This window comes from Elgaria multicarinata, chromosome 18, assembly GCF_023053635.1.
Source record: "Elgaria multicarinata webbii isolate HBS135686 ecotype San Diego chromosome 18, rElgMul1.1.pri, whole genome shotgun sequence".
Lineage (NCBI taxonomy): Eukaryota > Metazoa > Chordata > Lepidosauria > Squamata > Anguidae > Elgaria > Elgaria multicarinata.
Window position 1 is genome coordinate 17,593,278 of NC_086188.1, and position 27,540 is coordinate 17,620,817.

Sequence of the window (27,540 nt, forward strand, 5' to 3'; positions counted from 1 at the left end):
CTCTGGCATCGGACATCAATCCGGAAACTTGAGCCTGCCGGACAACGGCTCTGGCCTGGGAGACGTCCCACATAAAAACGGGTGCGAACACCTTCATTGCAGGCAGAGGAAGCAGACATACATCAAAACGGAGCCGTGGGGGGGGGCGGGTCTTGGGGGGAGCAGGGAAGAGCACCTGAAGTGGTGCCCTCTAAGAGCATTCCTTGAGAAATATTCTTTTTGGGTGGTGATCGTCTCGTCACACAGCACCAGCGATAACTAGCAGTCCGTTCATCGGCGACTTGCGTTGACTCGTAGGATTAAATCAAACCGCCTGGACTGCAGGATCTGTTCTTTTTCCTTGTTTCCCTTCTTCTTCTTCTTCTTCTTCTTCCTCACCAGAGATCCCCTGGGCCTTTCCCAGAGGTTTGAAGATGGAAACCCTTCGCGTCGAAGTCTTGTATTTCAGAAGGCGTGCTGCATTAGCGTTAAAAATAATGATTTTTGTTTTGTTTTGTTCAAAGAGAGGTGAGGGGAACGCAGAAAGAGAGAAGGGGGGAGAGAGAGGGAGAGAGAAGAAAGTTTGATTGCATACTTAAATTATTCATCCTAAAGCCTAATGGACACATTATTTAATGGTTCTTGTTCCCATTAAACAAACAATCCACTGCATTAGTGGCTTGATGCACTTTGGAATCAAAGCATTAAGTTTCCATAGGCAGCTGTCATCTCCTTGCCAGTTAACGCTGAATTATGCATCATGGGGATCTCAAAAAAAAAAAAAAAAAAATCAAAAATCAATGGATTCCTGATTGTCAGGAAATGGCTTGTTGTTTGCTAATGGCTTTGGGGATGTTGTTTTTCCCTTTCTTTTTTAATGTTTTCATAAAGCCTTCCCTCTTTCACATGGGAGAAGCAATCAGGCACGCCGTGGGCCATTACTGGAGACACTGATATTTGACCTTGTGGCACCAGCAAAGCGTGGGCGAGCGGTAATTGAGAATGCAGAAGGTGTCCCTCAGGAACTGAAGGTGTCCCACTGGGATTGCCAGCTGACAAGAAAGGAGCACTCTGGCCTGCTCCTGTGCTTTTAAGAGCTTATTCTGCAGAGATCATTAAGCGATGTCTGTGGTTCAAGATGCTGCTAAAGGCAAGGATGTAGAGTAGGAGTATGAGACCTGGTACCCTTAGAAGCTTTGGACTACAACACCCATAAACCCTGATTATGCACTATAAATGTAACAATATAAGGTGAATTATGCTGGATCAGACCAAGGGTCCATCTAGTCCAGCCTTCCTCAACCTGGGGCGCTGCAGATGTGTTGGACTACAACTCCCAGAATGCCCTGGAGATGCAGTCCAACACATCTGGAGCGCCCCTGGTTGAGGAAGGCAGATCTAGTCCAACACTCCAGTATTCTGTTCACGCAGTGGCCAACCAGCTGTCGACCAGCAATCCACAAGCAGGACATGGTGCAACAGCACTCTCCCACCCACGCTCCCCAGCAACTGGTTCACACAGGCTTACTGCCTTTGATACTGGAGGTAGCACATCGCCATCAGGGCTAGTAGCCATTGATAGCCTTCTCCTCCTGGAATTTATCTAACCGTCTTTTAAAGCCATCCAAATGGGTGGCCGTCACCACGTCTTGTGGTAGTGAGTTCCATAATTTAACTATGCACTGTATGAAGAAGTCCTTCCTTTTATTTGTCCTGGATCTCCCACCAGTCAGCTTCATGGGATGACCCCCTTGGGTTCTAGCATTTTGAGAGAGGGAGAAAAATGTCTCCCTATCCACATTCTCTACCCCAGGCATCATTTTGTACACTTCTATCAGGTCTCCCCTCAGCCTCCTTTTTTCCAAGCTAAACAATCCCAGCTGTTGTAACCTTCCTTCATAGGGGAGATGCTCCAAGCCCCTTGATCATTTTAATTGCCCTTTTCTGCACCTTTTCCATCTCTACAATACCTTTAAAAACAAAAGTACGGTGACAAGAAATGTACACAGTATTCCAAGTGTGGTCACACCCTAGATTTGTATAAAGGCCGTATGTATGATACTGGCAGATTTCCCCTCAATTCCTTTTCTTATTACGCCTCACATGGAGTTTGCCTTCTTTACAGCAGCTGCACTCTGGGATGACATTTGCATCGGGCAGACCACCACAAACCCAAGATCTCTATCTTGGTTGGTCACCGAAAGCTGAGATCATGGTTTTATATAATATTATCATATATTTTTATGATTTTAATCTTTGTAAAACACCCAGGGCCTTGCTAGACCTACCTGAAAATCCGGGCGTGTGGAGGGGCCAGCCCGTGCTAGAAGCAGTGCGGGCTGTCGCTCCTATCCACACGTGAGACGCAACAGGGTAAAGGAAAGCCCCGTCGTATCAGCCATTTTGTTTAATATCTTAAAGGGGCCGGGTGCGCAGGAGCGCACCAGCGACTAAGGTAGGCATGTGGGTTTTTTGAAAAAAGGGTTCCCCGCTCCCCCTGCCCCTGATTTCCCCACCCTAGTTGCGATCTCTGATTCTCCCCCCACCCGCGATCTCTGATTCCCCCCCATCCCCCCTGGCTCCATTTCCCCCCCATCCCCCCTGGCTCCATTCCCCCCCCATCCCCCCTGGCTCTGTTCCCCCCCCATCTCCCCACCCTGCCCTGATGGCCGCCGCTTTTCCCAGCTACTTGCAAGTAAATGCAGTGGCTCAGCCCGAGACCGCTGGAAATGCCGGGCCACAAGTGGTGCCGGTTACCCCGGGACCAGGGAGGTTTGTCCCCTGCCTGAGCCCGGGATCCCCTGTGCGTCATCTGGACACACAGGGACGAGCCCAGGCCTCGCACCGGGCTAACCCGTTGTCTAGCAAGGCCCCCAGAAAGCACTGCCTATTGGGCAGTATAGAAACGTAATGAACAAAATAAGATGTGAATTAGAGAAACGGGTCATTCCTCCCTAGAAATATAGATATCTCCTGATGTATAATATACAGTCTTTTGGCTGTGGTTTAAACCTGTTGCTCCTTAAAGCCCAAATCTAAGCACCTCTGCTTGGAAGCAAATCCCACTGATTATAACACTCCCAAGTGTGCGTAGGAGAACTGAATTCAGAGACCAAGAATGAAGGGAGAGGGCTTTCTCCGCTGTGGCACCCTGCTTGTGGAATACCCTCCCCTTGAGGCCCGACTGCCGACGACGCTGCCTTTGTTTCAACGCCAAGTTAAAACATGGATTTTGATTAAAGCCTTCGAAGGCTAAATTCTCCAAGGCTGCACGTAGTTTTAATTGTTTTAATTGTTCTTGTTGCTTTTAAACTTTTCTACTGGTTTTAGTTTGTCAATGATTTAATACATTTTTAGCGGTGCATATTTACTGTTTTACCTTGTTCTAATTTGCCGCCCTGAGATCCCAGTGATACAGGGCAGGATACAAATGAATGAATGAATAAATAAGGAGAACACTGACCCCTCCCAGATTCTGTAATTCAACAGGAATTGGTCACACAACGCTAAGCACAGCAGCATTTCACTATTATTTTTAGGATTATTATTATTATTATTATTATTATTATTATTATTATTATTTCTCACTCACGGCATTTTTCTAGACGGACATGACAGGCATTGCCAAGTCATGCTGTCTTTTACATATTATTATTTTTATTATTATTATTATTATTGATGAAAAGTGTTTTATCCTACAGCAAAAAGCAGTGTCAAAGTGACTAACACATACAAATACATATCCATAATTAATATAATGATGGGGGAATGATAAGAAAAAACCCTGGCAGCCTGCAAAATAGTGTTGCATTGAATTCCCAGCCCGTGACTGGGGGGTGGAGGAGGAAAAGGAAAAAAGGGTGGAAGGGTTTAGGAACCAAGAGGTCTCCTCTCTAGGCAATAGGGTGAGTTACTCTATTTTAATCCTATTTATAAGCTCAGCTGCTTTCAACATTCCATAAGACTTGGAAGCTCACAGATCCTTGTCATTATTTTTTGGTTAAAATTATGTGTTTCTCTTTCAAAACGAAAACCTACATACTTTGGGGTATCTAGGGAGTCTCCTGTGTATGTGGAAGCGACGATCTCATTCATTTTGGTTTGGCCCAGTTTCTCTTCCACACTGGTAGGCCCTCAACCACCTGAGTGGAACATTAGAGCAAAAGGTGAAATCTAGGACTCTCAGAAAGCGGAAGTCTGAAGCCAATGGCTCAGTTTAGAACTCCACTGTGGAGTTTTTACACCACCATTGAGAAATGTGTGGTCTGGCGGGAAAACTCCACCCCACGGCGGAGTTTTTTGGGAAAACACTCCACGCAGAATATCCACGCTGTTGTGCTCCATGTTGTGGGCTCCGTGGAGTTTTCCGTTGTGTTGAGTTGACTTTTCCCATTGGCTACAGAGTTCCCTGGCAAGAGCGGCGAAAGGAGTGAGTGCTGCTCTAGGAGAGCTGCTGGGATTTTTATTTTTATTTTTTTTGGCAGCAATGTCTGATGGGATACCATCGGGAGGACCGGGAGAGGAGAGTGGGCAGAGGTACTGTCAATCAAACATTGCAATGGAATTGACTCAACTCCACAGTAGCCCACAGTCACACAACGGCGGAGTTAGAACAGTTGTGTGGGTCCTAAAAACTTAACTGTTGAGTGGAGTTTCCACACTGCATTGGCTACTGTGTTGTCTGAACTGAGCCAATAACCGAACGCACTGCTTTTTTGAATCACAGCTGTATTTATGCCTGCCTGTCTTCCTGCTTCAGTACTTTCAGATTAACGTCATTGCCGGCCCTACCATAAGACAGAATGAGGCAGCTGCTTCTGGTGGCAGGTGCTGAGTGGACAGAGCTCTGTGTACCATGTAATCTGCCCATTGCCCCCCCCCCCCCGAGGTGGGCAGATGCTGCCCCATTGCTGGGTGGATTCAGCTGCCACTTCAGTCTTTTGTACACAGAATGGGAAAAGGTACCTACTACTGCCCTTTGAATCAGGAAACAGAATGTCTTTGGATGGACCTGACCAGAGCCGTATATCATCTCAGTCCTCATAGGCACTTCTGGTCTCAAACTGAATCAGTTTTCCGCTCGAACTCCTAATACAAAGTGAAGTTTTGCCATAGAGATACCCAAGCCAGGAGAGAGGCCCATAGAGAATAATTGTGCCAAAGTTAGCAAGCGAGCAAACGGATCTCCATCCTGCAATAACCTCTCTCTATAGATTTCTCCCCATCAAGCTGCCATTAAAGACACAAGAGCAAGCCCAGAGTCCTTGTTTTCTGGCCAGTTGGCAACCCTACATCCATTTTAGTCAATTACCCAAATCACCGGGAACCCTGCACCTCTGCCAAGAGTCGGATCCTGCAAAGAACTTAGTACCAATTGCCTAAAGTAGTACCCTTCATTTACTTCTCCTCCTTCCACCACACCAATCCTACCTGAACCCAGGGATGGGCGAACAAGCAGTGTTCACAATTGCTCTGATTCGCTGAGATTCGGCTCGCCTCGTTTCCAGTGTTCGTTTCCAGGGAAATTGTGCAAAACGAACACCAAAATGATCAAACCAAAAAGGTGCACCCCAAAGAGTCCACATTTACACAAAGAGCCAAATTTGTGCAAATTTCCCCATAGGCTCAAGTGGGAAATGGTGCATTGCTAAAGTTGCGAAATTTGCGAATTGCTTTTTCGGGTTTGGGGTGTGACTTTCAAATGTCGACCCCTCCCTGCCCGCCCACAGAACTGCCCCCTTTCCCTAGTCTCTGAGGTCGTGTTTGTGACCTCAGAGAAGCAGCCGGTGCAGTTTTTTCTACGCCCACTGGGAGGTGAGGTGGAGGGGGGATTGGACTCCTGGGTCCGAGGTCGGAGCACTGACTCCGACCTCAGATCCAGGAATCTGAATGATCCTTTGGCTGTCTAGGGACTATAGGACTGTTCTCTTAGAAATTTAAAATCTGCTGCCAGTTTAACCGGAGAGACCTTTTCAATAAATTAAAATGTCTTTAATAGATTAATAATTTAACCTTCACAATCCTAATAAAAACAAAAATGTCCACTTTAGAGAGAACTGTGTCAGTGTGCTGTAGTGGCTAGAGTGTTGGACTGGGAGTTAAAGGATCTGGGTTCTAGTCCCTACTCGGCCATGGAAACCCACTGGGTGACTTTGGGCCAGTCATAGACTCTCAGCCCAACCCACCTCACAGGGTTGTTGTGAGGATAACATGGAAAGGAGGAGGATTATGTATGCCGCCTTGGGTTCCTTGGAGGAAAAAAGGCGGGATATAAATGTAATAAATAAATAAACTTGGAAGGGAAGCAAGTGAATCTGCCTTGGTTTGCATAAAGGATATTAAGTTTCGTCATTGTTAAACCTTTGATTCTTTTGATGCTGAGAAAAGGCATGTTTTAAAAGGATATTGTTGTTTTTAGGCATGTGATGGTTTTAAATTTTGTATATTTGTTTTTCATGTTTACTGTTTTTAACTTTTGTAAACCACCCAGAGAGCTTCAGCTATAGGGCGGTATATAAATGTAATAAAATAAATAAATAAGGCAGGCTCTGAAGCTATCCCGGTGTTGCATGACTGGGTTCGCTGAGAATGTGAAGCAATCCCACCACTTCCACCGGCGTGACCTCATTTCACCGGCTGCAGGACAGAGTATTTTATGACTCGTGATGAAAAGACGGATCTGTTTCTCCGGCTTGAAAGCACTTTCGGGACCAGAGGAGGCGCTGGGAAAGTGCTGCTGTTGACAGTGGGACGATATTGCTGCAAAGTGGGCTGCCTTGAGCTGTGGCACAGCGGCCTCCACTTCAGGCGTCGGCACGTCACGGCTTGGTGGTCGATGGAAGGCAACAGACACTAGTGGGAAATTGGCTGCAGAGGGAAACTCTGATTCCAAGTATCTGAGATATGCCTTCAGTCAAACCTGGCTGCAAGGGTGTGGGCTGAAGCCAGCTTTGCCTGGTCTAGCAGAGTCACCAGGGGCGCAATCCTATCTCCCATCCTACCTGGAGATGCCAGGAGATCAAACCTGGGACCTTCTGCTTGCAAACCATGAGATCCATCACAGCCCATCCCTTCAATTTTTACCTTCTTGGGGAAGCCTTGTTAAATTAGCAGCATGACCTGCAAGCCCACCAGCATTAGCTACAGGTATGCTGGTGAAATCTGCAACAGAGTCAAACAAATTTGGATTTATACAGATCTGATCTGTGTTTTTCCACAGCAGACTGGCCTTTTTTTTTTAATTCTGCAGGGACAGTTTTTTTAAATTTGTGGGGAGGGGTTGCACACGTGCGCATATGCGCACTTGCGCAAGTGGAGTGAAATTCTTGAACATCCCTTTTAAATGCCCAGTTCCACCCATGATTGGATGATCGGATGAAGGCTGCCAAAACCACAGTCTAGGGTACTTTTTGAGATAAATATTCACATTTGATAAGCAAAACTTTTACTAAATGTGCACAAAAGTGCAGGATGCTCATTTAATTTAAACAAACAACAACACTTAGGGCACAATCCTATGCAGGTTTAGACAGAACAAAGTCCTACAACTAGTTGTAGGACTTTGTTCTGTCTAAACTTGCATAGGATTGCACCCTTAACGTCAGAAGGAAAGATAATCTAATCTCGTCCCATTTCCTATTGCATCTGAGAAGACCCTGTAACCAATTGGCAAACTTTACGGATTAAAAATGCCCCCCCTGCAATTAATAAACTAAAACTTGTATTAGTTTAATCTGGCAATGAAGCCGATTAACGTGAACGGGCCTAACTATTTGAGGTCGTTCTGCTTCTTGGGAGCTCTGGTTGGAAGAGAGAAAAAAACAAGGAGAGGTCAAAAGTTTATGCTCGTCTCAATGTGCGTTGGCATGCCTCGTTCCCTCTCTTTGCTCCCTGTGTGAGTTTGGGACAGTTGGTAACTCAATCTGCTAGCACGATAGGTTGCTGATGTCAAACCACCAGCTAAGGTTGTCCGGCACCCAAGATGAGACCGGGCAGCAGAGGATTTATTTATTTATTTATTGCATTTATATCCGCTTTTCCTCCTCCAAGGAACTCAAGGCAGCAACAACCCTGTGAGTCTGTGACTGGCCCAAAGTCACCCAGTGAACTTCCATGGCTGAGTGGAAACTAGAACCCAGATCTCCGGACCCCTGGGCCAACACTCTAGCCACTACACTACACTGTCCTTGATCCTCAAGTGTCATCCTGGAAATGATGTAGGTATGTTTTGTGGTGGCTTCCTTCTGGCTGGGAAAAAAAATGCTTTTTTTTCTTTTAGGGATGTTCAGCAATAAAAAGGCAGACGCTCATAAGGCATAAAAAACAAACACAGATTTTGACAACGGATCATGTGCCACCATAATCCTGCATCAAAGATAAGAACAGCACCATTGAGACGATTATTCGAGGCTTTGCAGGCCATGGTTTACAAAACCGTAGGTGCGCACGCCTCTCGGCTGTGTTTGGACCAGAGGACTCTGGCTTTGAAAGACCGGATTCTCCCTTATGTGCCTGCCCGTGCTTTGAGATCTTCTGGGGAAGCCCTTCTTTCAGTCCGACCTTCTTCACAGGCGTGCTTGGTGGGAACATGGGAGAGGGCCTTCTCGGTGGCTGCTCCGGTGCTCTGGAACTCTCTTCCCGGGGAAGCTAGGCTGGCTCCCTCCTTAATGGGCTTTCGGAGGCAGGCTAAAACTTTTTTATTCCAGCAGGCCTTTGGAGAAAAATCAGGCCCTCCATCTGGGTTTTAGGCAGAACTCTAAGGGCGCTATCCAAGGGGGATTCGCCCCACTGTTGAGCATATATCCGTTGTGCCTCCATTTGTGATAGAGAACAGCTGAGCCTGGGAGAGTTTGGGGAGGAGCCCTTCACAGGAGCTAGCTGCAATGCTGGCCGCATTCAGGCATCAGCAGCACAATATAAGGTGAGCCTTTGATGCTGGAGGTTTGCTGGAGGCAATGGTCTTGTTTGGTGCTCTGTTCCAGTCACTTATCTGCCAGCTCCTTGACTTTGTTTGGACAATATCTGACCCTGGAAAGACCTCAACTATTCTTCTGCGCGTTCCTGAAACCTGTACCGTTTTCATTGCCTCCTGACGGACACTTTTGGCATTCCGACCTTGGACTGTTAATTGATGATTCTAACCGCTGCTTATCTGGCAACTCCTGTGACTTGCGACAACATCCATTTCTCTGACCATGTGCTATCTTAATACCCCTCTAAAAGAACAAAAGGCAGAACTATTTCAAAGATCCAAAGAAAGGGCAGTTCTTGTCACCTGCACAGGTGCTGGCCAATCAGTGCTGTGCTCAGTTGGCTTCTGATGGGAAAATTGCAGAAGTTTTTTTTTAAAAAAATGTGTTGGACTTCATCTCCCATCGGCTCCAGTGGCCTGGTCCAACAAGCCTCCTGGTTGGGGATGATGGAGAGCAGCAATCCAACATACAGGGCCCATTCAGACAACACGCTAAACCATGCTGCTTAACCGCATGGTTTAGCGTGTTGTCTGAACGGGGCCATGCAGAAAGTGCCAGGTGTGGGGAAGGCTGCTCTAGCCTCTGGTAGTCCATAGATGCCAGTATCATTCTGTGCCAGGTGTTGTGTTTCTCAGGAACACTCCTGCTTTCATCGATGGGAGGCAAATGACGAGGCTTGCTAAGTAATCTACAAACCTTTAATTAGCAACAAACGTCTCTTCTACCTGAAGAGAGTCTAACCTCTTGGAAACGTCCCCCTAGGCAAAACTATGCAAACTAAGCAAGACAATTGTCTGTTCAAGAAGAATAGGAAGCCACTTCCCAAACGCCCGTAACTTCAGAGCGCCTGGTGTGGAGGCAGGTTCTGGCGTAATCGAACCGACTTTCTCACACCCTCATTCCGCCCCATGCGTTACAGCTTCCGGCGGACCCTAGCATCAGCTAGCTTGTGGGGACGCTCACCCCCAAAAGAAAGCTCACTTCCCACTGAGTGTGTAGGATTTGGCCTTGAGGAGACAAGCTCTGGAGAGGGCTAACTCCCAGCTGGGGAATTGCCCGTGAGAACTTCCTCCCCCACTGGTACAGGCTGGCTGGTGTCTGGTGCTGCGTCTTCTAGTTCTGAATCTGATTCTGATTGATTACCTGAAACATCTTCTCCCAAAACAGGGGCAGTAGGGTTAAACAGGACAACAGGGAACTGTTGCTAATTGTGATAACGGCCCGGTTTGCACCATCACTGTAGCTTAAACAAGCCACAGTGGCTTGTTTAAGCTGTGGCACATGGTGGGCGCCATCTGCCTAATCACCCACTGGGGCAATAAATGTTCACTTTTCTAAGAAAACATTCCCTGGGTGCACACCCTAACGAAATGTGCTGCGCACGCCTATGGTCATGTCCAGGTAGGTCTGGGAAACGTAAGCGTCTGAAACCCAGAAGAGTTGCTGCCAGTCAGCACAGGCAATACTGAGCTCAATCCAGGAATGTTCTGACACAGTATAAGGCAGCAACCTAACTTGCTCATAAAAAGTCGAACCGGAAAGGATCAAATCTTACTTACCGTAGTGAAATGCACTATACAAAGGATCCCGATCATTAGAAGGCCTATCAGAATAGCCGCGACGGCCACCAGAAGCGCAGTGTGGCCCAGTCTTTTTGACCCGTCTATGTCTCCTTGAGTGTAACTGTTTAAGGCCTGCAGGAAGAAAAACAAAGCAACCGCAACCATTGTTAAGTAAACCAATCTACATCACCATTCTCCCGGTGGGTGGGGGAACCCAACTCTCCTGGAGACACAACTTTTGTCATGTGTGGGCCTTTAAACGGCTTGGGGCCAGGTTATCTGAAGGAACACCTCCTCCTGTATGTACCTGCCCGGACCCTAAGATCATCTTCAGGGGTCCTTCTCCGTGAGCCTTTGCCAAAGGAAGTGAGGCAGGTGACTACCAGGAGGAGGGCCTTCTCTGCTGTGGCACCCCAGCTGTGGAATGAGCTCCCTAGAGAAGTTCGCCTGACACCAACATTATACTCTTTTTGATGCCAGGTAAAGACCTTTTTGTTTCCCCTGTATTTTAACAGTGTAGCATCTTAGTCTTTTAACTTTGCTGTTTTAAATCTGTACTTTAAATCTGTATAAATCTCTGCATTCCTCCTTGTTTTATCCTGGTTGTGCTTGTATATATAAAAACACACTTCTATATTGTGTTTTCATACTGTTGTCTGTTTTCAAGTCAAGTCACTTTATTACAGCATATAACCAACATGTCAGAACAAGTGAACAATAAAATACATGTCTCCCTCTCTCAAAATATTAGAAGCCAATGGTGTCATCCCATGAAGCTAATTGGTGGAAGGTTCAAGACAGATCAAAGGGATCTTAATGCTGCTGCAGAGTCCAATAAATCTTCAGTTTTTCAATCCATCTTTAAACTGCAAGTCTTAATTATTTATGCTGTATCATAGAATAGTAAGTTGGAAGGGGCCTCTAAGGCCATCGAGTCCAACCCCCAGCTCAATGCAGCCCTCCTCTCTGTAGCTCAGTTCACACATCATACCAAGCCATGGTTTTGTGCTAACCCTACTTTGGAACCCAAACCACGCTTTGAGCTCCCAAACAATTGGCTTATTGCCTGGGCACACCCGGCACACCCCTTGCACACCCCTATGGTGCAAGTCTACCTGTGGAATTTTGCAATATTCCACTTGAAAGGAAAGGTGGAGCGGGTGCAATGTTGATCAACAGGGACATTCGGAAAGGGAAACTGAGAGATCTGTGGATGGAGTGGCTCCCACACAGCTCAATCAAGTTTTTGCTGAAACATAGCTACCCCTGGAAAACCTTACTACTCATGCATACACATCTCACATGCATGTGCACTAGAAACTTAGAAGCTCATGCATGGGGAAAGAGGAAATCTGAGGAAAATAACAACTACAGGTACGCTAACTAAATTTTAACAAGTCATTTCCAAAAGGCAAAGTTTGAGACAAAAGCGGAGCCATGATTTTACCAGGGTCAGATCCCAGAAAGCAGAAGTTGGACTGTAGGCAATTGATGAATATTGTAAGCTGTTCAAAATGACTGTTCTTTAAGCAGCTGTAGGGTTTACGCTAAAACAAGTGGGTCCTGCAACAAAACGTTGCAGCATCAGAAGTCCCTTGTTCCAGACACTCTATTTCATTTTCCTTCCTTCCTGTTCTCTGTTTCTCTCCCAAAAAAACACAGCCAACCATTCCATGCTTAATCTTCATTGGGATGGGTTTGGGCGAGGTCTTCCCCCAAAAGGTTCCCCTCCCAAAGATATTTTTCTACCCTCCCTGGTGTCTTTCCGGAGGCAGCCTAAAACTTTTCTGTTCCAGCTGGCCTTTGAGGGGAGGGGAATCTGGACCTCTGTTTATGCATTGTCTATATATTAGATTTTTAAAAATGATTCATATTTTAAATATTTTTAAATTTTTAATTTTTCTATATCTCTATCGTTTTTAACTGTACATTTTTTATTTTGTACAGCCACCTTGAGTCCCAGTATTGGGGAAAAGGTGGAATAATAATAATAATAATAATGATGATGATGATGATGTTGATGCAAATCTTGGGTTTCCCACAAGCCTCCTGCTTCCTCCTGTATTGTGGGTGGGTGGTGCCATTTTGGTGCATAAAAAATGGCATTCAGAGAACTGAGGTTGCTATTAGGAGACATGATGATAGATGGGTTAAATATACAGGCAGCAGTCTAATCTACTGCATGAACAAAGGAGAGAGTCCCAGACAATGTTAATTGAATCAGAGGCCTCAAGAGACATGGTGTGGGGGCTCAGGTTTCCATTATGTATTTTCAGAAGTATTTTCCTTAAAAAGAAAGAAAGAAAGAAAGTAATAACTGAATCACATGAGGTATTCTTTGCTCATTTTTGTTGTAGTCTAAAGCTTGAGCAGCGTAGATGTGCAGAAAATGTTGAAACTTCAAAAAAGTTTGAAGCTTGAGCTTTAATAGCAATTAATTTCCTTCCCGCCAAACCGGTAGGGCAGCCCCTCCCCAAGTGGGATGACAGACAGCCTTGCTCGGCCAATCAGTGTTGTGTGAAGGCGGGCCCCTGGCACAGCTACGTGATTAGGCGGTCACCCAACAGCAGGGAGGGGGTAGGCGTTGGAGGAGGCCAATCAGGGGGCGCGAAGGAAGGGAAAGGGCTGCACCACATCGGCACCCTCAGCTCTTCTGTTGAACAGGACACAGCCTGTCTGGCCAACTGAAGAGACTGCCAGACACCCTGTTGGTGAAAAATGAAGGAAACCCCCCCCCCCCCCGCCAAGACTTCCATGCAATTCTTTTACTGAGTGTAAGGAAAATACTTCAGTACTTTTAAATACTTAAAAGGTTGTCACACAGAGGAAGGGCGGGATCTCTTCTTGATCTTCCCAGAGTGCAGGACACGGAATAACGGGCTCAAGTTAAAGGAAGCCAGATTCCAGCTGGACATCAGGAAAAACATCCTCACTGTTAGAGCAGTACGACAATGGAACCAGTGACCTAGGGAGGTTGTGGGCTCTCCCACACTAGAGGCCTTCAAGAGGCAGCTGGACAACCATCTGTCAGGGATGCTTTAGGGTGGATTCCTGCATTGAGCAGGGCGTTGGACTCAATAGCCTTAGAGGCCCCTTCCAAATCTACTATTCTATGATTCTACTGTCCACCAAGTAGAAAAGCCTAGACATGCTTTTTGGGGGTGGCCTGTGTCCCATCTAGCACAGGAAAAGGGGTGCTATCCAGATCAGAAGTTTCACTATTCCCCGAGTAGGGGAATGCATGAATCTGCAGTAGCACCCTGGCTGTGGAATGAGCTCCCTAAGGAGGTTTGCCTGGCACCTACGTACACTATATTCTTTCAGACGCCAGGTGAAGACCTTTTTATTCTCTCAGCATTTTAACAGTCTATAAATTTGATTTTTTAACTTGGCTGTTTTAAATTTGTATTTCTGCACTGCTGATTTTATCCTGGTTGTGCTTTTATATTGTATTTTATATCATGTTTATACTTCGAATGGTTTTAATTTTTGTGAACGGCCCAGAGCGCTTTGGCTATTGGGCGGTATAAAAATGCAATAAATAAATAAATCTGTCAATTTCAATTTCTCGTTTACCCAATCTTAAATTTGTTTCATTCCGTTTCCACGTCAGTTTGCGGGGAGGAGGAATCCAAAGCCTGCACAAAAGTTTGGACACATTTTCGTGCGTGCATTGCCCCTAATGGATGCGTTTTTGAAAGCAATTTCTTCCTCTAATGTACATTTGATCGTTATTCTCATGACTGCGATGTCTCTTTGCTTTCCCTTAATATATCCGCGTTGGATGGAAGAAGTGCGTCACAAAATTCGGAGAAGTACAGAAGGGTCGCCGTGTCTTGGCTTGCGGCTTGGTTCAGGAAGCGCAAATATGTTTGCATGAAGTGCAGACAAAACAAGGCTGTACCCGTTCCTAGAAGGTACGAGGAGAGCCTGAAAGAGCAGGTGCAGATGGAGGAGTCGGCCGTCCCTGTAGTGCAGCCTTCCTCAACCTGGGGTGCTCCAGATGTGTTGGACTACAACTCCCAGAATGCCCCAGCCAGCTGGCTGGGGCATTCTGGGAGGTGCAGTCCAACACATCTGGAGCGCCCTAGGTTGAGGAAGGCTGCTGTAGTGGCTGATGGAAATTGGCCTGTTTCTCAGGGCTGGATTAAAGCTAGCCGATGCCCTAAGCACAGCCCAGTAATGGTCCCCTCTTGGCCCTTCCATTGCTTATCCGGCAAGACATTAAGGCCCTTTCTACACCTAGGGATTATCCCAGGAAAATGGAGGGATCATCCCTGTCTGCTCCTGGGATCCCCTATGTGTCATTTGGATGCACAGGGATGATCCCGGGATGATCCTGGGCAAAAAGGCAGGTGTAGAAATGGCCTAAGACTCAATAAGTGCTGAAGGTGAAATAAGACATTAAAAACTCAGTTTTCTTCAAGGCCATCCCCGACGCCAGAACACACCACCATATTAAATGTAAATTGTTTCTTAATATTTATTTAACACTAAATACCAGCACGCAATGTAAGACAATTACGTACTTATAACTAGGGCGACAGAAAAAAAAGTGCAAATTTTCATCACTGGTTTATGCCCTTTTAAAATAAAACTGTTATAAGGGGGGGGGGAATGCAAATGCAAAAATTTATTGAAAATGATTTTTAATCTGGAATTCCTTAAAATTAGATGGCTACCGCTATGGTACCGGTCCTCTGGGGTGCCCCCTTCTCTTGGTGCCCTAAGCACGTGCTTATATTGCTTAAATCTCTTCACTGGCTGCCGATTAGTTTCTGGACGAAGTACAAAATGTTGGTTATCACCTTTAAAGCCCTACATGATTTGGGTCCAGGCTACGTGCAAGGATCGCCTTCTCCCATACAATGCGTCCTGCACACTCAGGTCCTCGGGGAAGAATCTATTTCAGTCAATCAAAACTAGATTGACAACTGTTACCCAGAGGACCTTCTCTTCTGCTGCTCCCAGACTGTGGAACAGCCTGCCAGAGGAGATTCGTCAACTTGACAGTCTTTTAGAATTTAAAAAAGCAATAAAGACTGATCTATTCCGGCAGGCCTATCCAGTGAAATTTTAGAATGTTTTCAGGATGTTTTAATCATGTATGGTATGTTTTAATTCGTTTTAATGTGTATTTTATTTCATGTTTTTATACTGTTTGTTTTACACTTTGAATTGTTTTAGTTTTTGTGAACCGCCCAGGGAGCTTCGGCTATTGAGCAGTATAAAAATGCAATAAATAATAATAATAATGGTTAATCCGAGGCTGCTGTGTCTAAGCACTGTGGGCCATTAATTCTCAGAGCAAGAAAACAGCATTTGCCATGTTAGATCAAAGAGATGAATATCAAGGAACTCTCTCAGTGCTTCCTGAAGTCTTCAAGAACCTTTGTAGCTTGAAAGCTTTTGCTCCCCAGAGGTGGGGGGTGGGAGGTGGGGAGAAAAGACACTCCTGTTAGCCAGTACCTTCTGTCTCCACTCCATCAACTTGCCGTTCCCAGACTGAACGTGCCTCTGTTTCTCTGGCCAGTCTCCAAACCTCTCAGTATCCCAGAGCTTCGAAAGATCCAGGCCTTTCTCCCACAGCCTAAATAATGCACCAGAGTCCATTAGGTTTGCTAAATGGACTCTCTTGGAACTGATGCTCAGTGTCTCCATTTCTCTACATGCGCACGCGCACGCCTCCCACCCTGCTACATTTATAATCAATAGCGAGAGAGAGAGGGAGCATTACATTTGCTGCAGAAGGTAATTCAACCCCATATGACCATGGCTTTCTTGCAAAAGTAAAGTGGGGTGAGTGGGTTCTGAAACAGGGCCGGCGCTACCATTAGGCAAACTACGCAGCCGCGTAGGGCACAGACCTCAGAGGGGAGCAGTACTTAAAAGTGTGTGAAGTAAAAGGTTTTAATGTTGTGTTGCCAATGGCGGAGGTTAGCATTATACCGACTTCAAAACGATTTGTGTGCCAAACCATTTTCTTTTGTATTTGCAAAAGATAAACAAAGATTGATTATTACTTATTCTTGCAATTTAAAATAAACTGAACAGTTTCAAGTTTTGTGGCTTTTATTTTTTCTGCAAAACATCTGTTCTTAAAAATTGAAGTTGGCAATTTTTTGTGGGGTGCAAGTAGCTCGCCTTGTCTAGGGAGCAAAATAGTCTGGCGCCGTCCCCGTTCTGAAACTTCGAAATCCCCATTGCCCACGTGCCAGAAAAGGGGTTCACATCACGCAAGAGCGCACAGTTAAGGTGGCTGGAGCGAGAAAAAGGACGCAGGGCCGCGAGACACATCACGACCACCAGGTGAAAGGGCTGGTCAATCCATGTGGTGCAGTCCCTGGGAATAAAGTCAGAGTTGGACTCTACCACAGGCAAGCCACACACACCCCCCAAAGTCAGCATGGAAGGCTGTCCCCTCAAGCTCCGTGCCCCCAAGATCAGCAGCCCATGCTGGAGGGCAGAGGGCACCGCACTGCAGGCCAAGAAAGGGAAGTAGAGCAGATTCCTCATATTTATACCTGACCCCATCCAATCCAGAGGCTTCATGCATTCTGCCAATCACAGGCGCTGATTTATTTCACACTGCTACTTGCTACTGTGCCTGAAAAGCATGGAGCACACACAATCCCGCCACGGGTCCCGTGCCAGGCTGTAGCGGCCCTTGGCATGGTGCTGCTGATGGGCCCCGCCTGCTGCCAACCTGCCCCCCACCACCTTTGCCTACCCCTCTTCCCAGCGGAGCCTCACGTGTGGTGGGCCAGTTGCTTGCCACAACTGGAATTTTGGGATAGCGTTCAACACCTTGGATAGCTCCTTCAGCATTCTGGCTGTTTCTGACTAAAACCCAGAATGATCCCACAGTCCTGCCAAAATTGGAGCCACTAGCCTCCACTGACGTTGTTGTTGTTGTTGTTATTATTATTATTATTATTTAGAGTATTTTTATCCCGCTCCTCAGCCAAAAAGGCTCTCAGAGTGGGTTACAATTGATCAGTAAAGAAGACCGTCCCTGCCCTCAGGCTTACATTCTAAAAAAGACATGACACACAAGGAAAGGGGATGAGGAGGGAAGAGGGAGAAAATAAAAAGGATTTAAGGAGACTGTTCAGGCTGTTGGGAAGGCCCTGCTCTATCCTCTCATCTCCCAATGCAGGGGCAGATCAACAGCTCCTTCATCTTCCCCACAGAGTGAAGCTGTTAGCCCTGTGAGGGGGTTCCAACTGAAGCAGGCTCCGATGGTCTCTACCTGTACCTTACTAGGCCCAATCCTGGAGGACCTGGGTTCAAGTACAGGACAGAGGTTTGTGTTGGGAGACCATTTCTGGATTGAAACATAAAGTGAACCATACAAACAGGACATAGAGCCAAGAAAATAACAGACTAACACACACGGTTAGGGCCCATGTTGGCCAGGGTTGATGGGTGTTGTAGGCCAAAACATCTGGAAGGCCAGAAATTGCCCAGCCCTGGCATAGGCAATAGAAAGGGTTAGACTTCAACCAGAGAGAAGTGGGTTTAAGATACCACAGAGCAGTAAAGCACACAGAGTAACCAAGGACCAGTCAGTCTTGTTCAGCCTAACTTGGGATGTTCAGTTTAGAGAAAAGAAAATTGAAGGAAGACATGTTATCAGTGTTTGGGTACATGAAAGGGTGCCACAGGGAAGAAGGTCAAGAACCATTTTCTATGGCCACAGAAGGATTAGGATTCAAAATAATGGCTATAAGTTACAGCGACATAGATTCCGATTAAATATAAGGAAAACTTTCGGATGGTAAGTTCTGTACAACAGTGGAACATTTTCCCGATGAAGGTTGTGGGTTCTCCATCTCTGGAGGTTTTTAAGAAGAGGCTGGACAGCCACCTCTCATGGATGGTTTAACTGGTTTTCCTGCACATTGCAGAGGGTTGGACTAGATCAGTGGTTCTCAACCTGGGGCGCTCCAGATGTGTTGGACTACAACTCCCAGAATGCCCCAGCCAGCTCTGGCTGGGGCATTCTGGGAGATGCAGTCCAACACATCTGGAGCGCCGCAGGTTGAGAAAGGCTGGTAGATGATCCTTCCAACTTCACAATTCTATGATTCTGTGATCTACCTTGATTTATTACTTATTTATTGCATTTCTATACCGCCCAATAGCTGGAGCTCTCTGGGCGGTTCACAAAAATTAAAACCAATCAAAGTATAAAACAACAGTATAAAACCATAATATAAAATACAATATAAAAGCTCAACCAGATGTACTACCTTGCACATGATTGTTGAGAGAATAAAAATGGGAGAACCTCTTTGGAGAAAAGGGTTGAATAAAAGTGCAAAAAATACATAGACCACTTGTATAACAGGCATCAAGCTCCATTCAGCAGCCATTTAAATTCTGTATATCTGTTCTTAATGTTTGTTGTTTTCAACTTTTGTAAACCGCCCAGAGAGCTTCGGCTATGGGGCAGTATAGAAATGTAATAAAATAAATAAATATACATCTGCTCAGAAACCATAAACACCCTACACCTAAGATTGCTTCCTCCAAAATGCATTATGGTTAATTGGAGATCACTAAAGTATATTGTGTAGCCATTTCATTAACTTGCAGTAGGGAGATGTATAGTTTTCAACTATATTTTCCAGTGGTTGCTGTCCACTCTAATTAATTCTAGATTTTAATTGACTAAGTGTGCACAACTGTTGTTTTCTAGCATTGTATCTCGAGGCACTGTGGTTCTTTAACTTACGTTTTGTACATGCTGTATTTTTAAATCCACAGTTAAATTTATCAGACTTATATTAGTTTGTAAAAGGGTAGGCTGCACTCCTATCCAGGATGTCGAAAATACACACATTTTAAAATACACATAGAACAATAACCACTAAGCACTTAAAACGCAGATTCAAAAAATGTTACATTAAAAGAATTGCTTGATGATCAGAAGCTCTCTGGGCGGTTTACAGCAATACTGAAGAAATCAGCAACGGAATCTGTGAACTGGGTGTTTTACTTTCCGGAATTGAAAGCAAATTTACTCGTGTAAAAATAAGTAACATTTAAAAAATACTGCTGAAAATGTGCATTTCCCCTGTAGGCTAAAACATGAAAACGTGCCATTGGGGGGGGGGGATTTGCCCATTTGGAAGGGATTTGCCCATTTCGCTAGTGCGTATTTGCACAAATTTGGGAAACTGGAAATAAACACGATTCCGTAAACGAGCAGACAACAGAATGAAAGACACCTCATAAATCTGTGAAATGCAGATGGAACAGATTTTACAACATCCGTGCATCCCTACCTGGGAGTAAGTCCCATTATCTACTTCTGAGTAGAGATACATAGGATCGTAGTAATAGTGACTAATTTGCCCAGAAATTCCATGCATAAAGTTCGTTGGAGCCAACAGCAGCTGCAGCGTGAACTGGGAAACTCTTACTGTTCGTGGACAATGTTTAAATTCATGGATTCCATGTGTCTACAGTTTCTTGTCTGAGCTGCACATTGGATCATAGAATCATAGAATAGCAGAGTTGGAAGGGGCCTACAAGGCCATCGAGTCCAACCCCCTGCTCAATGCAGGAATCCACCCTAAAGCATCCCTGACAGATGGTTGTCCAGCTGCCTCTTGAAGGCCTCTAGGGTGGGAGAGCCCACAACCTCCCTATGTCATTGGTTCCATTGTCGTACTACTCTAACAGTCAGGAAGTTTTTCCTGATGTCCAGCTGGAATCTGGCTTCCTTTAACTTGAGCCCGTTATTCTGTGTCCTGCACTCTGGGAGGATCGAGAAGAGATCCTGGCCCTCCTCTGTGTGACAACCTTTTAAGTATTTGAAAAGTGCTCTCATGTCTCCCCTCAATCTTCTCTTCTCCAGGCTAAACATGCCCAGTTTCCTTCATAGGGCTTTGCTTCCAGACCCCTGATCATCCTGGTTGCCCTCCTTTGAACACGCTCCAGCTTGTCTGCGTCCTTCTTGAATTGTGGAGCCCAGAACTGTTGCTGGATGTTGTGGCTACTACCAAAGCATAGCTTTGGATATGCAAAAGCAATGGACACTGCCAAGTGCATTTGGCACCTGAACTGCAACGCCCAAAGAAGAATTCGCACGGATGATATCATCTAATCCAAAGCTCGCCCACCTGCCTGCCCCACACGACGGGCCCCTTCAGATGTCACAGGGGATGTGAAAAACCGGGGTTGGCAAAAGGGAATCCATGCATAGCAACGGCCATAGCACAGGGCTGGTGGTATTTTCATTTTGCAGACATTTGGATTGTTCACAGAAATATTACCGGCCACTTTCATTTCATGATCCTTGGACCCCAGTGGTGTAGTGGGCTCACAGGGACACAACAGTGGGACATTTTTAGTAGCCGGAACAGCCACCCCCTCCTCTGAATTCCATGTTCCCTCTGAGCTGAACTGGCATCTTCACAGCAGCTGGGGGCGGAGGAATGAATTTTCTCAGCACCTCTACATTTTTCCCTGTTGTAATGCAAAGTATTTTGCACTGGCTTGGCCTCTTCGCTTTAATGGGCAATTAAGGCCCATTAGCTATACAAAAGATGAAAAGTGCAAGAGCTAGTTTGTTGCAATGGATTATCAAAGCCGATAGACAGTGTGGTGTAGTGGTTACAGTGCTGGGCTGAGATCCAGGCGACCCGGGTTCTAGTCCCCACTTGTCCGTAAAGCTCACTGGGAAACTCTGGGCCAGTCACTGACTCCCAGCCTCACCAACCTTAAGAGGAGAAAAGGCGGGATCTAAATGTAACAATAGAAGAAATAAATTTTGGGACTCTCCAGAGGTGTGGCTATGAGGGCTGTAACCATGAGCGCCTACACGTCAAAATTCATCGCTACACCAGGATTTGTGTTGCTGTACGATTAGGAATAAGCACGAATTAGCTATCCATTTAAGGGACCAATCGTACTCATGTTAAGACAGGAAATGTTGGGAATTATAGGATTATTTCTGTCTAAACAACGCATAGGATTGCACTCAAAAATCTTGAACCACTCTGTTCAGGTGAAAGTTTATGAGGTAGATTTACTTCCTCACCCAACTACAGAGTTCCCTGGTAAGAGCGGCAAAAAGAGTGAGTGCCACTCTAGGAGAGCTGCCAGGATTGGGTTTTTTTTTGCAGCAATGGCTGATGGGATACCATCTGGAGGACCGGGGCAGGAGAGAGGGTGGAGGAACTGTCAACCAAACGCCCCAGTGGAGTTTACTCAACTCCATGGTAGCCCACAGTCACGCAGCAGTAGAGTTAGACCATGTTGTGTGGGGAGAACCCCCTTCTCCCCACACAACATGGGGTGAGTGGAGTTTTCACACAGCGTTGACTAACATGTTGTCTGAACTGAGCTACAATGGGCTGCAATGATTGTACAAACCAAGTCAATGAGTCAACTCCTACTTGCCTCAGCTCCAGAAGAAGGGATCTCAAAAATCTTCCAACCCATTCAACTGCTTCCAGAGATCTCCCAAAGGGCTGGCCAAAAGATAAACCTCCAGATGTTTCGAACTTCAATTCCCAGAAGCCCCTTTCAGCATGGCCCAATGGTCAGGAGTGCTGGGAGTTGAAGTCCAAAAGATTTGGCGATTTACTTTCTGTCCTCCTCTGATGTACCACACCTAAACAGGTTACAGGGAGCACACAACTCCCCTGTTAAAACAGCTCCACTGGCTTCCAGTCTGTTTCCAGGCACAATTCAAAGTGCTGGTTATGACCTATAAAGCCCTATATGGCTCAGGTCCAGGTTATTTGAAATAATGTATTCTCCCTTATGAGCCTGCCCGTGCTTTGAGATCTTCTGGGGAAGCCCTTCTTTCAGTCCCGCCATCTTCACAGGCGTGCTTGGTGGGAACATGGGAGAGGGCCTTCTCGGTGGCTGCTCCAGTGCTCTGGAACTCTCTTCCCAGGGAAGCTAGGCTGGCTCCCTCCTTGATGGGCTTTCGGAAGCAGGCTAAAACTTGTTTGTTCCAGCAGGCCTTTGGAGAATAATCTGGCCCTCCGTCTATGTTAATGTCTTATAATTTTGTTGTGTATTTTAAATGTTTATGGTTTTGTTTCCCCCCCCCCCCCCATGTATATTTTAAACTTTGTAAGGCCACCTTGAGGCCCAGCATTGGGCAAAAGGCGGGATACTACTACTACTACTACTACTACTACTACTAATAATAATAATAATCCATCCCCAAGAATTAAATTTAGTTTCATTCCAGATTCCAATGGCCATTCATAATTCCTTACTATGGACTAGTCGCTTCAAATTGCCCTTTCGGGCAATCGGGGATAAATAAAAATGTTATATTTAAACATTTTAATTAACTAATAGAGCAGTTCAGTTTCCCCCACCTATCTTGTGTTCATTTTTATGAATAGAGGGACGAGTGCAAATTGCATGCAAAGTTGGGAATGCAGCCGGAGGAGGAGGAGTAATTTCAGAACTTTTTAAAACATGTGACCTCATTCAGCTACATGTTGACTCACTTGCCTATCCTTTAGATTGTGCCTGAGACTTATGTGTGAGACTCTCTAAACTTGCAAAAGTCTATAAAGTGACACGCACCAAAATACAGCAGCAGTATGATGCTGCTGGATGTATTGCAAGCAGATGGCAAAAGGTTTTTTAAAGAGGGACAGAAAGAAGAGCTCTAGGAAGGAGGCAATAAATGGTATTCCCCCCCCCCAACACACAATATACATATTTACAGTGCAATCCTATGTATGTTTACTTCCACTGAACTCAACAGGATTTATTCCCAAATAAATGTGTATAGGACTGCCCCCTTATACCCACTTCTGAGAATCCTCTCCAAAGAAAGAAAAAATGTTTTATTTAGTAAAGAGATATTACAGAACATTGCTTCTCTTTCAGGTCTGAGGTCTTCCTGTGCCCAAAGTGGGGTGCGAATGCAGAAGTTTAGCAACACGCCTAAACAAGTGGAAATCAGGGTGTCCATGCAGTGGTCACAGGTGGGTGGAATTCACATCCCTTGATGTGTGTACACTGGTACACAAAGAAGAGGAAAGTACACAACTGTACCTCCAAAATAGTTATTTCTTTATTACATTTCTATACTGCCTAACAGCTGGTTGGTTCACAAAAATGAAAACCCTAAAATGCAACACCATAAAGGAGAAGATGAAACCCTTAAGGCACAATCCTATGCATGTTTAGACAGAAAAAACGTCCTACAATTTTTGTGAACCGCCCAGAGAGCTTCGGCCATTGCGCGGTATAAAAACGTAATAAATAAATAAATAAATAAATAAATAAATAAATACAACTCCCAGCATTCCCTAGCTAGCCATGGGAATTGTAGGACTTCCCCCACCCATATCTAAACATGTATAGGATTGCACACCTACAAGTTTAAAATTGAATAAAACCAGAATGAAGGAATGAAGGAATAAATAAATAAGCATGCTTTGATTTAAAGTTAATGAATATGTTCTATTACTTAGCAGGGCAAGGCTGGGGGGGGGGAGCAGATTTGGGGGTGCACATGGGCATTTGGTATTTTAACCCTTGGCTGGGAGGAGGGAACATTTAGGTTTTCAGCCTCAGGTACCCAAAATGTCTTGGGACTCTCTCACACAGTGCAGCTTTTACTATTTTAACATTCCTAACTGTAGCGTGTTAGGTGCCGTACAGCAAGGTGGGGAGAATATAGATCTTTTTAAAGCTCAGCTAACAACTTTTCTTTTTTCTAAAGCTTTTAAAACTTGAATTTGATCTTACTTTTATACTGTTAGTTTTACTCTACCCTGTGCCTGTTTGGTGCATTCTCTTCCCCTTCTTATTGTTTTAGTACAATTTTATTAGAATGTAAGCCTATGCGGCAGGGTTTTGCTATTTCATTGTCTTACTCTGTACAGCACCATGTACACTGATGGTGCTATATAAATAAAATAATAATAATAATAATAATAACAACAACAACAACAACAACAACAACAATAATGTGGATCTACCAGTAGATTTGCAGTGGATCTCCAAGGGCTTCTGACTTTAACAAAAGCAAGGGGATTTTAAAGACTTCTGGCATATCACTCAGCCTCAGTGTTCCTCTTCTGTAAAATAGGGATACTAATTGGTTGCTTTTGAGCAGCTCAGCTGTACTGGTCAGTTTCAGAATGATGTGTTAGAATCCTTTGTTATGGTGACTCACACATAGGTCTGTATGGCTAATAGGGGTGCAGTGGCTAATTGATTTTCCTGCTCCTGAGCCACCATTTTGGGCTTGGTTCTGGTTGGTTGGTAGCATTCTAGGGTGGGGGTGGGGGAACCAAATAGATTTTGATGTTTCATGCTAAAGGAGATAATAGTTAAAGGGGACACAGATCCAGAAACATAGAAACCGTGAGATGAACAAGGCAGCAAGAATAAAGCAGTGCGTTCACACTAGAGAATCCACATAACAGATGCAAAACTCCAGACAAAAGGCTACAATTCCAAACACAGCTTACACACTGAGCCTTCCCCAACCGGATGCCCTCAAGATGTACAGCAAGGGCCACGCCGGTTGGGGATGATGGGAGTTGTAGTCCAAATCAAGTCGGGGAAGGCAGCGAGTTCCGCTTGCCACTTGTTTCTGTATATGGAGCTGCCAATGTGAGGTTTATTTATTCATTTCATTTCTTCATGCAACCGACGAAGAGGCTAATGGTTATAAAACCTCAAGGCCAAATAAATGTGTTTGACTTTAAGGTGCCCAAGCACTCTTTGCTGCTTATTCCCGAGTAAACTCAGAATATTAGGGTTGCTAGGCTGCGTAGCTGAAATCCTAGGCACGCTTCCTAGAGAGTTAAGCACCTGATGAACTCTCTTGCTTCAGAGTAATACGAAACAGAAGATTGGGTTGCCGTCGATGCTATCCGCACTTACTCAGAAGTAAGCCCCATTTGTATTCCTTTTGAGCAAACACGCAGTGGATTGGGATATAAAGACCGTGGAGGAGATAATTTGGAAGGTTTGGTCTTCCATAAAGAAGTGTTCCAGGGAGTGCGTGTCAGGGGGAGGGGTCCTTCCAAAAAAGGATCCACCCCCTTCCCTGGGGCATGAGGGGTCCATTTGGGGCAATGTGGCAGCTGAGTAGTTTTAGACCCTGGACTAAATAGGTCATTAAGATAGCCGTGCATATTACTTCTACTGTGAGTACCCAACTAACACATCTCCCTCACCTCTCTATCCACCAAGCCATGCCTTAAAACTGCTCCCGCATTCACAATACATTAGAACATCAAACAACAATGAAACTGTCAGCTAACCCTGATTTTTTTAATAAATAAATAAACAAACCAAACAAACTCTGAGCATGTGCAGTTCTGCATTTTAAATTCCCATAACTCATTGCACCCTGACAACTAGGGGAACAAGTTTGCTTCGGACACCTGCATTCCCTGCCACTCTGTGGGTGTCATTTCGGGGCTGTGGGGCCCAGGACTTTGACCCCCCCAAGGTCCAGACCAAACGATAACCCTGCAGTGACCAGTGGTGTCTGGTGCTCACTGGGGCAGAGGGCAGGCCGGACATTCCAAATTCTGCTGAGATTGTGTCAGGAGAAACTCCCGTGGCATGCTGCACATTGGATCCAGGTTGTGGGGGGATTTCTCCGCCCCAAGGGGATGGGGGAGACACAGAGTGTCGCCACCCCCTTCACCCCAAACATAGAGCCCCGTTGGGACAGGGGAACACAAAAGTCTGGGGTGGGGTGTCTCCGATAAACTTAAGGTGACCACATGAAAAGGAAGACAGGACTCCTGTATCTTTAACGGTTGTGTAGTGAAGGAAATTTCAGCAGGTGTCATTTGCATGCACGCAGCACCTGGTGAATTTCTCTTTTCATCACAACGGTTAAACCTGCAGGAATCCTGCCCTCTTTAGCTAGACCGACCAGATGCAAAAGACAGCAGTATCTCTCGAAGCGTGAGTCACATTGATTCCGCAGCCTTGCAGACTGGTGTTTGTATGTCTTTTTATTTGTTTACTTTCCGGAACCTTTTCATAGAAAAAATATGTAAAATAATAATAATTAAAAAAAAACACCAGCCAAAAAATGCACATTTCCCCATAAGCGAAACATGCATATGCACATTGGGTTGCAGATTTTGTGAGCATTTTCACAAGAGCAAATTTGCGCAAAAGCAGGAAATTGGGTGTGGGGGGGGAGATCTGATTCCTTCAACGAGCAGACAGAATTGGAGGCCATTGCTAGCTATCTACCTGATCCCAAAGAGGGCAGGGCTCCTGCAGCTTTAACTGTTGCAATGAAGAGGGAATTCCACCAGGTGCTGCGTGCATGCCAGTGCCACCTGCGGAAATCCCCTTTTCTACACAACTTTGAAAGATCCAGGGGCCCGGTCCTCCTTTCCATAGGGTCACCCTATAACCCTGTCCCGGTGGGGCACGCACCCTTCCCCCCTCACCCTCTGGGGTGCCTCCCCCTGCAGACGCCCCCCCCGGGGGGGCTCACCATCACTGAGAAGACGAAGGCCACGATGTTGATGGGGTAGGAAGGGCAGAAACAGGAGAAGATGCTGAGCCAAAGGTAGTTCTTGGGCGCGCGGCGGATGTCGCCCTCCTCCACTCCCGGGGTCTCCTCGTCTCCGTGGGGCTGGAATTCGGCGCTGCCGCTGCTGCTCTTGGCCAGCTTGAGGTCCGAGTAGGCGGGCGGCGGCGGCGACGCGGAGCCCTCCATGAGCTCCGAGCGAGGCAGGGCCAAGTTCGACGGGGCGGGCGGGCAGGCGCTGGGCAGCCGGACGCGGCGAGGGAGAGACCCGCCGGACCTCAGCTCATGCCGCCGCCGCCGCCTCCTCCTCCGGGCTCCAGGCGGCCAAGGCGCAGCAGCCCCAGGCGAGCCCTCCCCGCGCCGGGCCAACGCTCAGGGTTCGCGCTCGGAGAGGAGAACGCGCTGCTGGCCACGCCGAGGAGGCGCGAGGAACTGAGCCAGCTCTGGGAGCGGCGGTGGCGGCAGGTCCGGCCGGGGGCGGGCGCGGAGGCGTCTGATTGGGGGAACGGCGCCC

General features: G+C 46.1%; 1 protein-coding gene across 1 annotated transcript; it reads right to left on the reverse strand.

Annotated features, from left to right (window-relative positions):
- Window positions 1–363: 363 nt before the first annotated feature.
- Window positions 364–27,215, reverse strand: TMEM233 (transmembrane protein 233). The gene is made up of 3 exons (XM_063144353.1): window positions 26,991–27,215; window positions 10,511–10,645; window positions 364–456 (listed from the first exon to the last, which is right to left on the reverse strand). The coding sequence occupies exons 1-3, from the start codon at window positions 27,213–27,215 to the stop codon at window positions 445–447; spliced, it is 372 nt and encodes a 123-aa protein (XP_063000423.1). The 3' UTR covers window positions 364–444.
- Window positions 27,216–27,540: the final 325 nt, after the last annotated feature.

Excerpts from the sequence above, each read along its gene's own strand:
- TMEM233 (XM_063144353.1), bottom strand. The coding sequence starts at position 27,215 with ATGGAGGGCTCCGCGTCGCCGCCGCCGCCCGCCTACTCGGACCTCAAG. Across the intron at positions 10,646-26,990 it reads CCTTCGTCTTCTCAGTGATG|GCCTTAAACAGTTACACTCA; the intron begins GTGAGCCCCCCC and ends TTCTTCCTGCAG.